This window comes from Tasmannia lanceolata, unplaced genomic scaffold (genome assembly GCF_043159265.1).
Source record: "Tasmannia lanceolata isolate RefF3 unplaced genomic scaffold, GAP_Taslan_0.1 ptg000006l, whole genome shotgun sequence".
NCBI lineage: Eukaryota > Viridiplantae > Streptophyta > Magnoliopsida > Canellales > Winteraceae > Tasmannia > Tasmannia lanceolata.
In genome coordinates, this window is record NW_027518683.1 from 43,113,885 (window position 1) to 43,128,400 (window position 14,516).

A 14,516-nucleotide genomic window follows, 5' to 3' on the forward strand; every position below is an offset into this window, starting at 1 on the left:
CACTGACGCATCTCTTTTCTTCTCTATTTTCCCCATCTCCACAATAGATTATTTCCAACAATATTTTCATGCATTCAGTAAAGGTTTGTGTGGTTATTAAATGTTTCCACTTAAATTGAACCGTTGTATTTTGAGACGTTTCATTCCTTTTCTTCCTGAGTTTCTTAGACCTCTCTGTTAAACCATTATTACAGGTGTACTTGTTAACAATCAACTACAACCGCTCTTTTTCTGCGCACAAATTCATTGTTCATAGCTTATTGGTAAAGTACAGTTGATCCTCTGCCTAATGTGCCATCCGAGTTGGGACATTCATTGGATGGCTATGAAGACCTCTTAAGTTAATTTTCAAATTGGGATTCTGCTTGTGGCGATGGAATCCATATTTTGGAGATAAGTTAATCTTCTAATCGTCATTCAGGCTCTTTTATTCTTAGGCTTGTATGAGAAATTTCAACCCGATTTGTGGGATATCTGACCTTGTTAAACTAGAGATTGATGGACCACCTGATTTTGTGCTTGCTGTGAGCTTCCTTATCCATATGTAGTGTACTTGGAACTTTACATAGACAATGATGGTGAATTTGAAGCTGACTAACAAATTCATTGAGTTCTGAATCTTCTTATCAGTACATGAATTGGACATAGCTCTCGAGGTTTAAATCAATGAAAAGAGAATTCGCTCTTTCAATTTTGATAAGTAAAGCTCATAGGTTCAGGGAATGATTTGATCGGAATTCTGTAGCTATCGAGTTAGAGATCGGAGCGCAGTATTAGTGCGTCGAGGCGAGCAGACCTGGGGTCGGGGATGAGAAACATTCAGCAACTTGAGCTAATGATAGAAACTGTTTATCCCCGATCTGACTAGATAGAGGATGCTATTTGGGATGAGATGGCACTCATGACTCCTAAGCATTCTGATCAAAGGACGAGGCAGAAGCGATCTTCTTCTTATGGGCCGCGGATTTTCATCATGTGCCCACTCGCCCTCCCGGTTTTAAGGACCATAAATCGTTAATCGTTAACTCCATAAGCATTAAGACTAAACGATTTCTGTTAAAAGGGGTGTATTCTTCTTTCAAGGGGTGAATTTATCACTGCCCGATTATAAATGATCTGAGACAAAATATTGGTTTTCTTTTGAATCCCACCTCTAGGTTTAGGCCATGTCTGGCAACCATGAATTTTTTTTATAAGAAATTATTTTCTCCAGGTGGTGAGTGAGGGTAGTGCAGGGGGGAGAGACCTGAGAGGGCACTAATGAGTAGAGAGTAGAAAGTGGCTAAAAAAACCAGGAAAAAGTCGCTCATATTTTGGTTCTTGTTTTTTGTTTCCATGTTTATTCGGCTGTTCTTATCAGTCCCTCTTGCATATAACCTTCTCCCAGGCTCCCTCACCATTCCGTAAAGCTAATATTCCAGGAAAAAAAATTCATGATAGCCAAACATGCCCTAAGATCATTGGAAAAGAAAATCATTGGAAATAGAAGCACTTCACACATGTAGAAAGAGTCAGTTGTTTTGAATTTATTCAACCCAAAAAACCCATAGTGCGTAGAGGCGTTTATGTGTTAGAGGTGCATCTCCAACGGTGCTTATTCTTAGCTTCAATCTCATGCTTTCTCAATAAGATCGTGCACAACTGCTACACGCTCCACCTTCCTATACCATGTATAAAACAATAAGAGTAACCATAAAGAACATATCTTACTATAAATCTTTACTGAGCAAAAACTAATTGTCAATGCCATAATAATGAGATCAGGCCTGATAATCCAAACTCCAAGCAACAGCAATTCAAGACCAGTTCACTACCAACTCAACTCCCATTGCCGTTAGATGAAGAAAAACACCCCCGACCAGAAAGAAGAAACTCTAATAGACACTCCATCTTCTGATCCCATGAAATTCCCAAATGTGAAAGCATTGCACACTTCTCACTAAACAGTTAGCCTCCAATAAAAAAAAGAGAAGTGCACAATCATCAGCACAAGCATGGGATAGAGAGCTTCTAGTATTTTGGGAAGCTGTCAACAAACACTAAGATACATGATTAAATACGTAAGCCGATCACCAAATGCTAGACCACAATAGGAAAACTGATATAGCCTGACTTCACGTGTGTGTGGGCGGTTTACCATGTCAGACAAACAATCGCACCTACTAATGCAAATTTAAGAAGAAAAAGGGAAAGCTTCAAAGTTTTTCCCTTCTCTATATTGTTTCATAAAATCAATAAAAATTCAGTTTGCAATACATCTTTCCTCCTCTTATAACTAACAACTAAGTAGAGAAACAATTAAAAGAGAATTTCAAACATGATAATTAACTTGGAAATAAGCTAAGTGAATCATTCATCATGGGTGTGAATGACATGAAGTGGGCGTGATTGCTTGATCTCCACCATATTTGGGATAGTCCTGGGAGACATCTTTAGAAATAATTGGCACAAATTGAATTGTGGAATTGTTGCTAATTATAGATATCTTTAGATAACTTATTTGGTAATGAAATTGGCACAAATTGAGTAATGGATTTGGTACCATCTTTAGATTGGACCCCACGACTAGCTTGCATGATAATTGCCAAACATTCCAACGGACTGTGACAAGAGGCAGGTATGTTGTGAATGAAGGTGTTTAACAAGCACCTAGAAAGCATGGGTCCTAGATACATGCATGAGTGGGTTTGAGTGCCAATGGGAGATTGTTAGAGTGTTTAGGATTGCCAACAAATAGTACTGGGTCATCAGGCAAATCCATGGGATCAATAGTGATGCCCAACAAAGAATCCTCCACCTCTCTTGTAGAGTAATAACATTTACAGTTTTGATCTCAGCCCTTTAACTAAAAGTCTAGCTAGCCGATTTGATAAAGATGTTTATCAAAGGATTTTGGAAAAACTAAATTAGTTTTGAAAAGAACTTTGCAAATGCATTTGTGGGCTAAAACTGATACATCGAAAGGTATGCCATTGAGTTGGCCCAAGGGGTAATTGAAGTTCATCCTCCGTTGGACCCAACACGGGAAATGTACGATTGGAAGAAGGATGTGCACATTGGATATGCTTTCGGTTTATAGATCTAATAATCTTCTTCAAGGTAATGTCCTAGTGGGGGTCACTTACTTAATGCGGTCGTAGTTCAACTACATTACGTGAGATCACAGTGGGGACACTTGGTGGGCCCTACAGGAATGACCATTGGATCCCTATGCCGATCCCACTCACAACTCGTTAGACCCTTAAGGATTGTTGGACAATTCGGTTTTCGAACTTTATCACAAGCGAGGAATGGATTAGATCCGTTGTATATGATACAGGGAGGCGACACACCATACATAGGGTGCATACACCTTAATAAGAAGAAAAGATGCACCATAATATAGTGGGTGTATTTAATTAATGGGATTTGTTAGCATCCATCGCAAAATGCATTTCGTATATGGTCTGTTCCATGTGAGGTAGCGGGCCTCAAATGCAACAAACCATCCGCGAAATGCCTTTTGTGATGGACGCTAGCAAATCACTTAATTAATATGTGCAAGTGAAATACTTAAATCGATTGAAATTTAAGTGATTTAATTTGCATGTGCTTAATGAGATACTTAAATCATATTGGTTGGAGTTTAAGTGATTTAATTAAGCATGTGCTTAATTAAATACTTGAATCCTATTAGTTGGGAATTATGAGAATTTATGTTGGAAATTCTAAAGGGAAAGTAAGTTTGAATTAAGGGTGCAACTCAAGTCGGGTTCAACCCGAAAAAGTCGGTCAGGTCAGGTTGACTTTGGGTTGGGTTTGGGTTGAGTTTTCCTGATCTGGGTTGAGTTCGGGTTTGGGTTCGAGTTCGAGTTGAGGGCTTGGGCAACCTGACTCGAGTAAAACTCAATATTTTTTATTATATTTTTATTTAGTAAGATTAAAAACTCGGGTTAGGTCTAGTTCGATTGGGTTGAACTCGGGTCGGATCAAGTTCGGATTGGTAAAAAAGGGTTCCTCAGGTTGGGTCGGGTTGAACCTCATCGGGCTGGAAATCGGGTTGAGTTGGGTTCGGGTTTGGGTTGGCATCAACCTGACCCAACCCGACTCGAGTTGCACCCCTAGTTTGAATGTGATTTGGAAACCCACTTGAATTTGGAAACTTCTATACACGTGCAAATACCTTTTTACCCTTAATTGGTTTCTATGCAAACTAAGGGCGTGTTCGGCAAGGCTTCTCATGCTTGCTTGATTAAACGTGTGAGAAACAGAGTGATGAGGATCTTTAGAAATGGTTATTTATTGCTTTGTAGAATCCTATCTTTTAGTCGAAAAAGTAGGCAAAATTTTAGAAACGGACCTTCGCGGGTCACAGCTGAACGAGATTTTTGAGATTTTTTTGGCTTTCATCATTCTCCACCCCTAAAAGGGGGGAAAATCACGTAGAAGAATAGTTTCCAAGCACTCCCTAAGTTTCCAAAATTAAGAGGCTTTGAGGGAAACAAAGTCCCTTGGGAGCTCTATATAAAGGACCTTGGGGTGGATGAATTTTTCATCTCCTAATCCCATCCCATACGTTTTCCTTAGAGAAAATTTGTCCACTTTTTCTCTCTTTCTCCCTTTTGGTTTCTAGTTCTAGTTCTAGTTCTAAGTTGAATTCTAATTCTAGTTCTAGTCCAAATTAAAGTTCTAGTTCTTGGAGAACTAAAAGGCCAAGGATTTCAAGTTGGGTTTGGAATATAAGCATCTCTTCTTCCTCCTTAATCCAAGTGTGGATCAGAAGCCACTACTTCGACTTTAGGAGGAGTTAAGGTTAGATCAAGCAACGTTTGTTGAGAGAGGACAATCAAATTTGTAAGTTTTCTTTGCTCTTGTATTTCCAATTCATAACCAATATGAATCTAGTAACTAGGATCTTAGTTTGGATGGTTAAACTTGAAATTTTTTTTATTCACGCAAACTAGCTTCTCTCATTTTTTTTAATTCACGCAAACTAGCTTTGAGGCATATAACGATTCCACCACCAACTATCATAAACGACCTAGTGTCATGGGGCCATTTCGTCCAACGCTGTTCGCATGGCCTATGGCCCGTGACTTGGTCTATCAATGTAATATGTAATAGTCATGCCAATGTATATGTTGTAGTAGGGATGTAGTCATTATTAAATCCCGAACCTATCTCGTCTCGTTGCATCTCGCAAAGTAGTCTCTAAGAGCACCTTTGGTGGGCACTCCCCACCAAGTGAGTCGGTTGCTAAAGCTCTTTACCCTGTGAACTTTGCTTGGCCATCGAGTGGTGCATTGCTAGTGCATATCCCAGCAGAGATTCCATTCTAGTCAACGGGTGATCGGGGACCCTTAAGAGTTGTACTCTCTTTTGGCTTAGTCCTATTGCAACTTGTTCAAGAATCATCAATAAAGATCAACATTTGCCGACCTGTGTGCCCCATTATTTTTGTGCTTGCTTGCAAACTCAGCATTTCTCTTTCTGTTAGTTTTGTAGGTTTGATCCTCACAACCTTGCTAGGCTTACTTGCTTGTCGTGACACAACGCAAGTGCCGCACGGACCTTGCTCCCAAACCAAAGGTTCGTGACACTAGGCTAACACTTTCCATCAACTCTAGAGTTTTTGGCATATTGGTTAGATACCTAACATTTGATATTAGACCAGCCATTACGTCCCGTGTTCGGAAAGGCTTCTCATGCTCGCTTGATTAAACATGTGAGAAACAGAGTGATGAGGATCTTTAGAAATGGTTATTTATTGCTTTGTAGAATCCTATCTTTTAGTCGAAAAAGTAGGCAAAATTTTAGAAATGGACCTTAGCGGGTCACACTGCCGAACGGGATTTTTGAGATTTTTTTTGGCTTTCATCATTCTCCACCCCTAAAAAGGGGGGAAATCATGTAGAAGAATAGTTTCCGAGCACTCCCTAAGTTTCCAAAATTAAAAGGCTTTGAGGGAAACAAAGTCCCTCGGGAGCTCTATATAAAGGACCTTGGGGTGGACGAATTTCTCATCTCCTAATCCCATCCCATACGTTTTCCTTAGAGAAAATGTGTCCACCTTTTCTCTCTTTCTCCCTTTTGGTTTCTAGTTCTAGTTCTAGTTCTAAGTTGAATTCTAATTCTAGTTCTAGTCCAAATTAAAGTTCTAGTTCTTAGAGAACTAAAAGGCCAAGGATTTCAAGTTGGGTTTGGAATCTAAGCATCTCTTCTTCCTCCTTAATCCAAGTGTGGATTAGAAGCCACTACTTCGATTTTAGGAGGAGTTAGGGTTAGATCAAGCAGCGTTTGTTGAGAGAGGACAATCAAATTTGTAAGTTTTCTTTGCTCTTGTATTTCCAATTCATAACCAATATAAATCTAGTAACTAGGCTCTTAGTTTGGATGGCTAAACTTGAAATTTTTTTTATTCACGCAAACTAGCTTCTCTCATTTTTTTTATTCACGCAAACTAGCTTCGAGGCATATAACGATTCCACCACCAACTATCATAAAGGACCTAGTGCATGGGGCCATTTCGTCCAGCATTGTTCGCATGGCCTATGGCCCCTGACTTGGTCTATCAATGTAATATGTAATAGTCATGCCAATGTATATGTTGTAGTAGGGATGTAGTTGGTATTAAATCCCGGACCTACCTCGTCTTGTTGCGTCGCAAAGTAGTCTCTAAGAGCACCTTTGGTGGGCACTCCCCACCAAGTGAGTCGGTTGCTAAAGCTCTTTATCCTGTGAACTTTGCTTGGCCATCGAGTGGTGCATTGCTAGTGCATATCCTAGCAGGGATTCCATTTTAGTCAACGGGTGATCGGGGACCCTTAAGAGTTGTACTCTCTTTGGGCTTAGTCCTATTGCAACTTGTTCAAGAATCATCAATAAAGATCAACATTTGCCGACCTGTGTGCCCTATTATTTTTGTGCTGGCTTGAAAACTCAGCATTTCTCTTTCTGCTAGTTTTGTAGGTTTGATTCTCACAACCTTGCTAGGCTTACTTGCTTGTCGTGACACAACGCAAGTGCCGCACGGACCTCGCTCCCAAACCAAAGGTTCGTGACACTAGGCTAACACTTTCCGTCAACTCTTGAGTTTTTGCATATTGGTTAGGTACCTAACATTTGGTATTAGACCAGCCATTACGTCCCGTGCTCGAGTCATGGTGGGGGCGATCTGTGGAGAGAACTACTTGTAAAAAAAAACGCCAGAGTACGTGAAAACCACTAGAGTAAAGTAACCACAGAGTGAGCCGCCGGAGAAGGGCTACCCGTGGAAAAGGCTACCTAAAAAGACCCGAGTAAAAATCGTCAGGAGCTTTTGTCGTATTGGGTAGGTAATGCATGTTATTTTTTTGGTCGTGTCACCGGTGATGCAAAATAATCTAGTGAGTCTGTAATGCTTCTGTTGTATATAGGTAAAAGAAAATCGCATCTTCAATATTTTATGCTTCTATAGTTTGATTTTTGCCTTTCCTTTTCGAACCATGAAATGCCACACAATGCTGTATCATTCTATTGTCATCATATACATGTTTTAGACCAATCTTCTCAGGCATTTCCCATCTTAATGCTTCTTATACTTTCAGTCTAAGATGAGTTAATTGTTACAACAGAATAGATAGTAGTCAATACACTGTAAATTTCTCCCGAAGAACAAACACAATATCTAGAAGATGCTTTGAATTTTTAGTATAATTCAACTGCTCTCAGGTAGTAGTGTTGGTTTCGAATGTTGGATTCGGTATGGAAAGAATGTTATGCTGATTGTGGCATTGTGAGTTACAGCTTTTGGCTGCCTTTGTCAGTTCTTTGAAGGCTTCCATACTTTCTGCATTGAATCCTCCCACAAACTGAAAGAAGTATTGGTTAGAAAATACAGATAGATAGACACATACTTAGAAACACACTCTCTCTGTTTGGATTTCAAGGAAAACATTTCTGATGGAAAAAAATTTCTTGGGAAAATTTTTAAGTTTCCAAGATTTAGAGGGAATGATATGATTATGCTTAATTTGTAGGGATATCATCATAAATTGAATAGGGTTGTTTCCATTAATCTTTTTCATCTGTAAAACAGAAGGAAAATTTAGAAATATGTTTCCTTTCCTAACTTTTTCACAAAATTCTTTTTTTTTTTTCTCTCTTTTTTCTTTTTGCAATCCAAACATGAGAGAGAGAGAGAGAGAGAGAGAGAGAGAGAGAGAGAGAGAGATGTATACCTGATGAACTCGGAATACGAATCGGACGGCTTGAAGCATGAGATCATCCTTTGCATCGGATTGTATTAACTCGGCAGTAACTCGTTTCATGTATTGTTTAGCCAGCTTCATTGAACAAAGTTTCAGCTGCAAAAGGAAAGAAATGTAAGCATATGTTTGCAATGCTACGATTCTAAAGGGGTGCTTGGATCCCGGGAAAAGAAAATTATGGAAAATAATATTTTCCATGGAAAATATTTCATGGAATATATAAAATTCTAGGGTCTAGTAAGTTTGCATTTTTCCTTGGAAATGGAGAAGAAAATTTTATTTTGAAAAATATTTTCCACGAAAATGAGTTAACTAATCAATGGAAAATTCATTTTCGAGGAAAAAGAATTCCGAAAAAGACTCACCACATCCAAACAGCACACCTAAGGCCATGCTTGGCCACCACGAAAAACGTATTCCAGGGAATATTTGTGGGTCCAGTTGTGAGACTTGATGGGAGATGTAATGACTTGAGAAGGTGGGAGTGAGGGGAGCATGAGAGCATCTAAAAACCGTGAAAATGAAAAACCAATTCTAAATAGGTATTTGCTTTTGCTAGTTTTTAAGGAATTTTGATGGTTGCTCCACTCCACAATTTCTCCCTCCTTTTCTCATACAGTTGGACCCATGAATATTCCATGGAATAATTTTTCATGGTTCCCACATGGCCTAAGATTCCATATTTTGGCCAATTATATTTCAATTGCATTCCTTGGGTTGGAAACCCCAAGAAACTAAAGTGGCAGAAAAAAAGAAAGAAATGAAACTAAAAAATGAAGCCAATAAAATTTTTTACAAAAAAGGAAAAAACAAATCATAAAATGACTAGTAAACACCAATTTTTCGGGTTCCGGCCAGCATTTTAAGCAATTTTCTTGTCTTTTCCGTGTCTTGGAAATCAAGTGAACAGACCGTATGACCAGACAGAATTTCTGTGTTCACTTCTTTTCCAGGGAAAACTATTATCAGATGTGGAATTTCTTATTTAAAGGCTAAAGACGTGGAAATTGACTTTTTCCCTCTTACTTGAGATTTGCTTTCCGATTAAATATATCGGAAAGAGGCTTTCCAGGGAAAACGAAGCCTTTTCCTCTTCATTCCTTTCCCTTCTGCCATGTCACCTGGAAAGGAAAAGAAAACGAAATCCTTTCCTTTCCGGGGAAAAGAAGTGACTCCGATATATTTAATCGGAAAGCAAATCTCAAGGAAGAGGGAAAAAGTCAATTTCCATGTCATTTTTAGCCTTTAAATAAGAAATTACACATATGATAATAGTTTTCCCTGAAAAAGAAGTGAACACAGAAATTCTGTCTTGCCAAGGTCTTGTCAGGGAAAAAAATGCTATTTTCCAGGGAAAACAGCACCAGGGAAAAGAAGTGAACAGAGCCAGGAAAATGTAGCAGGGAGAGTGACTCTAGGAAATCACTTGCTTAATGCTTATTCCTTCTCCATTCAAATAGTATAGTGCTCCTCAATAAATAAATAGATAAATAAATAAATGAAAGTGATATATTTGCCTCCCTTTTCTTCCTTGGCCCACCCTTCTAGTGAATTTATGACTCCTCTTTTCAAACTACAAGGGATGGCCCAGGGAAGAAAAGGAAATATCTTTTAAATATGAACATCATTTTTGTTAAGGAAAATGACACACGAACCCACTGCTATGTGAACAGCTATTAGGCCTATAAATACTGTCGGCCATCACTCTCCTTTGGAATATTGCCTTTGACCGCATCCTCATTGGATGATTCTAGGTCGTTGATCATGCAGATGGGAAGGCTATCCTTAAAATGACTATAAACCATTGATTTTTTCATGCCTCAATCTTGCTCTGTGATGGGCCGTTGGATCTATAGTCCCCCGATCACCAAGGACCTTGTAAACAAAATTCGATGAGTTGACTCTAGTTTGGTTGAGCCACCTTGCTCAAACATAAAACCGAGACAACCCATTAAAATGACTTAGTGGATAGACATAATTTTGTAATATATGTTCTCCAATTGAAAATTAGCTTTGACTTTTATCGAGTCTTAGTGACTCAGCTCGGACGGTTTGATTCAACTTGACTCAGTTAGATCTAGTTGCAGCAAAGTAAACATTGTCTATGTGTGACCCATATCAATAGGCGATCCTACCAGTGTTTTAAAATGAGGATGGGTCAAAATACGGCCAAAGCAAATCCTAGTCGACTCGACATGATGCAGTAGTAATTGGTTAACATGACTTAGTACTTAGTTGATGCGGGCATAATGAGTCTTGATTGACTTTGTAATGTAAAATGCTCAGACCAGAATGTGGCCGAGATAAAAGTGAGTCGATTCGGGAGAGTCCACGATGACTAGGGGAGTTTTGAAACTATTGATTCTATTGTACATGATCCATGATCCAAAATATCACCAATTGGCAAGATGTTGTGCGACTGATCAAGAGTAATAATTATAAATAATCGCCAATTTTTTAGTTATTGATCAAATGTTAGGATATCTCTGATTTGTGAGATCATCATCATTCATGAAGAAAAAAAAAATAGCCTTTACCTGGCCAATGAATCCACTTTCAAGCATCCATTCCCAGGGGATTTGAAGCTCCCTGTATCTTTTGCTTGCAATGTCTCTCGTCCTCTCCACATTGTGAATGCCTCTCTCCAATCTGTATAGTCCAAAACAAAGAAATTTACCAATGGGTTTCTCAAATAGTGTTCATAACTTCATACATCTAGGTGTTCTTCCTCTACTCACTTGTCTTGAAATTCCTGTATCCGTTTGAGAGCAATTTTGAAGGGTTGATGGGGATTGTCATGGAAAGATGAAACCTCTGATTCGAGATTCTTCAGATCACGGTAGCTGAACGCTGCCTCTCTCATTGCATCGGCTTTTCGCTCCGGCCATTGGCTGAAATGCTTGAGCACTGCCCTTTCATCTACCAAGTAAGATAGCTCCCCGTCCAGCCATCTAACAAATGCTTCTACATCTGAAATCTCAGTGTAGGCCGCATTTTCGACCTCCCTCGTCAAGAATCCTATGAACTCCCCTTGGGTTTCCACATCTGATTTTATCTGGCATACCATCAATTGTTAGAATCAGAATGCATTTCGATCTTAGTTTTGAGTCAAACTAGTATGGAACAAAGGCTTAGTTGAGTTGAGTTGAGTTGAGACTCAGATTGCATTTAATTTTGAATCAAATAACCATTTGGACCCAAATGTATTTTTTTTTTGTTGTGGACTTGCAATGTAGCACATGTTTTGGCTTTTGTAAATTCCTAATTGTAGGCCCTGTTCGTTCTGGACTTTGAGTCCAAACTGATTATTAGACTCAAAATTGAGTTTAATTTTGAATCCAATAACCAGTTTTGGACTCAAATGTAAGTGTTCATCATAAAAGGAATACAGGCAACGGATCTTTGGCGGTTCAACTTTGAGAAAATCACAGTTAACCATATGGATTGAAATTGAAATTGAAATAGTAAAAGAACATACCGGAAGCCTGGATATTGTCTTATTGCCTCTTGAAATGGTTTCACTCTGGTATATCTTCTTGTTCCACAAGAGACAGTGATGGGGACTGTTTTCCTCTTCTCTTAGACGTGGATTCACAGAGAATGGAAAAGATTAGTTGTGTACAAGCAGGGACCGGAGACTTCTCTTATAGACGTTTGAGGGAAGGGATGCAACTCCTCATCACGCTGACCCTTCTCTCAAACGTCTCTTTGTTTACACCCGTTCCAAATATACTCTTTCACAATAAAGAGATACATCTTATTCTTTAAACACTTAACTAACTAAAATGATCTCGGCCGTTGATCTTGCTTAGGCCACATCCACCGTTAGGATTAAATCCTAACATCAAATTCCAAAACTAACAGAGCCCTAGCAATCGATTAACTTGAATTACTTACTACTAATAGGGGCACTACAATGCCACTTCATGAAGATAGTTGGACCCTCCAAATGTAGAATGGATTTTGGCAACTCTATGTTCAGAATTCAACCAAGTGGGACTAAATCTGATCTCAATATGTGATTAATTTTGTAAACCCATTTCTTAAAAAAATTAAAACACTGATAAAATTTAATAAAAAAATTGTCTGTACTTGTTTTTTGATGTTCTAATTAAATGGGTTTGCCAGTTTAGATTAGTTTATTAGCTATACACTTACAGCAGTCAAATAGGTTGATCGGTTCTCGATTTCTCCGATCATGTTGCGAGCATTCACAGCAACCGGTGGAGTCCCTGAAACGCCTGTTCTAGATTCCGGTCTAGAATCCCTTCTGGTAAGAGATCTATACAACTCCACAACTTCTGGCACTCGCCGCACTGCTGTGGCATACCCTGTTGGGAGAAATATTTGTATCATGAATGATCAAATAGTACAGCAGAGATGCAAATAATCAAAGTAAGAAATACACAAAAAAATATAGCAAGAGGACTAGAAAAATAAGAAGTAGGCAAGGAAAGCCAAGATAACCACTATACCCATAGTTAGATAAAAAAGAGGAGCAAAAGAAGACACTCAATGAAAATTTCCTCATTTTTACGGCCCACGCCATAGGATGATCCAAACCATCCATTTGATGGGCCACAATGTAAATAGGCTGTGCCCAAAAAATCATTTCCAAAGGATAATCCTAACCCACCGATCTATAGAAGTTTCCATAATGTGCAGTCCCTCTATAGGTCGGAGGGTAAGGATCATCCTATGGAAATGGGTTTTGGGGCGAAAACCAATTTACATTGTGGCCCATCAAATGGACGGTTTGGATCCTCCTATGTTGTGGGCCATACCGTACTTTTTGAAAAAAATACAGGTTTATACAGCCACACATCAAATAATTTCTCGAAAACTAGATCCTATGCCTTCTTTTGAAGGCACCCTTTCAAATGAAATAACACCTCTTCACAACACAAGTGTAATGGAAATATCATTTCACAAAAAAGAAGTTTTAAAAATAAAATATTTTGAAAATATCAAGAGACCCACCATGCAATTTTGATGGAGGAGGCGGGGGCGGCGGGGGTGCCGGCGGCTTCTTTCCATTAGTCACTTCTGATTTAGTATGAGAGGCGAAAGAAGGCGGTGGAGGAGGCTTTGGAATTCTTGCTGATCTCTCCAATGGCGCCAGAGATTCTTCGTGAACATTATGTTGAATCTTCGTCGGCTTTTGCTCTGATGAATTACTGTCACTGATTGAATAAGTCTGTAACTTCTTCCAAAGTGCGGATTTTCTATCATTGTCTTGGGCTTTGAGGGAAGCAATTTGAGCTTTTAGACGGATGAGTTCTTGCTTGAGTTGCTCATTCTCTTTCTCTAGAGAACGGTTTTTCTCTAGAGAGGCTTCAAGCTCTTTCTCAAGAAGGGCGAAACGTAGTTCTTCTACTACTACTTGTTCTTCTTCCTTTGGCATTCTCTCTGTTTCTTAACTTTCAATACATGCAATGGGCAAGAAAGGAGAGGAGAGACAGAGAGAGATGGGATGTCTCTGTCTTTTTTTCTGCATGGGTTTGGTTTAGAAGTTGCTTATGCAATGGGTTAGATGTTACTTGGAAATAAATTAGTAAGACACCAAGGTCGGTTTGTCCTATATGTGAACAGGTAAAAAGCAAAACTCATAAATTTATGGGTGTCGATACCAATTTCCATGAATTCTGAAAAGTGCCATTTAATTCGACAATGTGCCAGTGCTTGAATTATTTGTGAATTTTTTAAGTAAGAAACAGGGTAGAAATTTTTCATAAAAAAGGAGTGCCTGTATCATTTCCACCAGGGAATGTGCTTGCTTGGGATGAAAGCTTTGTGCTAACTCATCTCTAAGGAAGGAAAGAATTTTGGGGTTGTGACTAACAAATTCTCGGGTCAAATGATCATGATATACCATGATTCTCTCCTTTAAACTTTTCCTTCTTTTTTTTCATTCTTTCATAATTCCACACTTGAATTCAAATCCATACCCTCTACTCTGCAACATACAAAGAAATCAGGCATTTTCTATCATGTGATCTTGTTTGATTTACTATATCTTTTTTCACATATAGGACAAATCAACATGGGTCTCATGACTAGTTTTAAGAGTCTAGAAATGGACAAATGTTTTTGTTTTAATTGTGGCCGTAAGTCAATATGGATGATAACTTAATAGGTGGGTGATTTGGGCCCCGCAGTTTGGTTGATCTGATGCATTGGATGATAACGATCTTTTATCGATTGAGCGGTTAGGATCATTTGTTGTTATTCCTCTTTTGATCGTGGCCAATCCATGGTGGTGGGTTCACTAAATGGATGGCCTTATCA

The 14,516-nt window shown here is 38.9% G+C and overlaps 1 protein-coding gene across 1 annotated transcript; it reads right to left on the reverse strand.

The window, feature by feature from the left end:
* Positions 1 to 7,511: 7,511 nt before the first annotated feature.
* On the reverse strand, positions 7,512 to 13,772 carry LOC143878622 (CHUP1-like protein). The gene is made up of 6 exons (XM_077380890.1): positions 13,209 to 13,772; positions 12,387 to 12,559; positions 10,967 to 11,283; positions 10,766 to 10,877; positions 8,199 to 8,324; positions 7,512 to 7,829 (listed from the first exon to the last, which is right to left on the reverse strand). The coding sequence occupies exons 1-6, from the start codon at positions 13,630 to 13,632 to the stop codon at positions 7,686 to 7,688; spliced, it is 1,296 nt and encodes a 431-aa protein (XP_077237005.1). The 5' UTR covers positions 13,633 to 13,772; the 3' UTR covers positions 7,512 to 7,685.
* Between the last annotated feature and the right edge of the window lie 744 nt (positions 13,773 to 14,516).

Coding starts and splice junctions, on each gene's coding strand:
- LOC143878622 (XM_077380890.1), bottom strand. CDS start 13,632: ATGCCAAAGGAAGAAGAACAAGTAGTAGTAGAAGAACTACGTTTCGCC. Junction 12,560..13,208: donor TCCTCCATCAAAATTGCATG/GTGGGTCTCTTG, acceptor TTCTCCCAACAG/GGTATGCCACAGCAGTGCGG. Junction 11,284..12,386: donor GATCAACCTATTTGACTGCT/GTAAGTGTATAG, acceptor ATGGTATGCCAG/ATAAAATCAGATGTGGAAAC.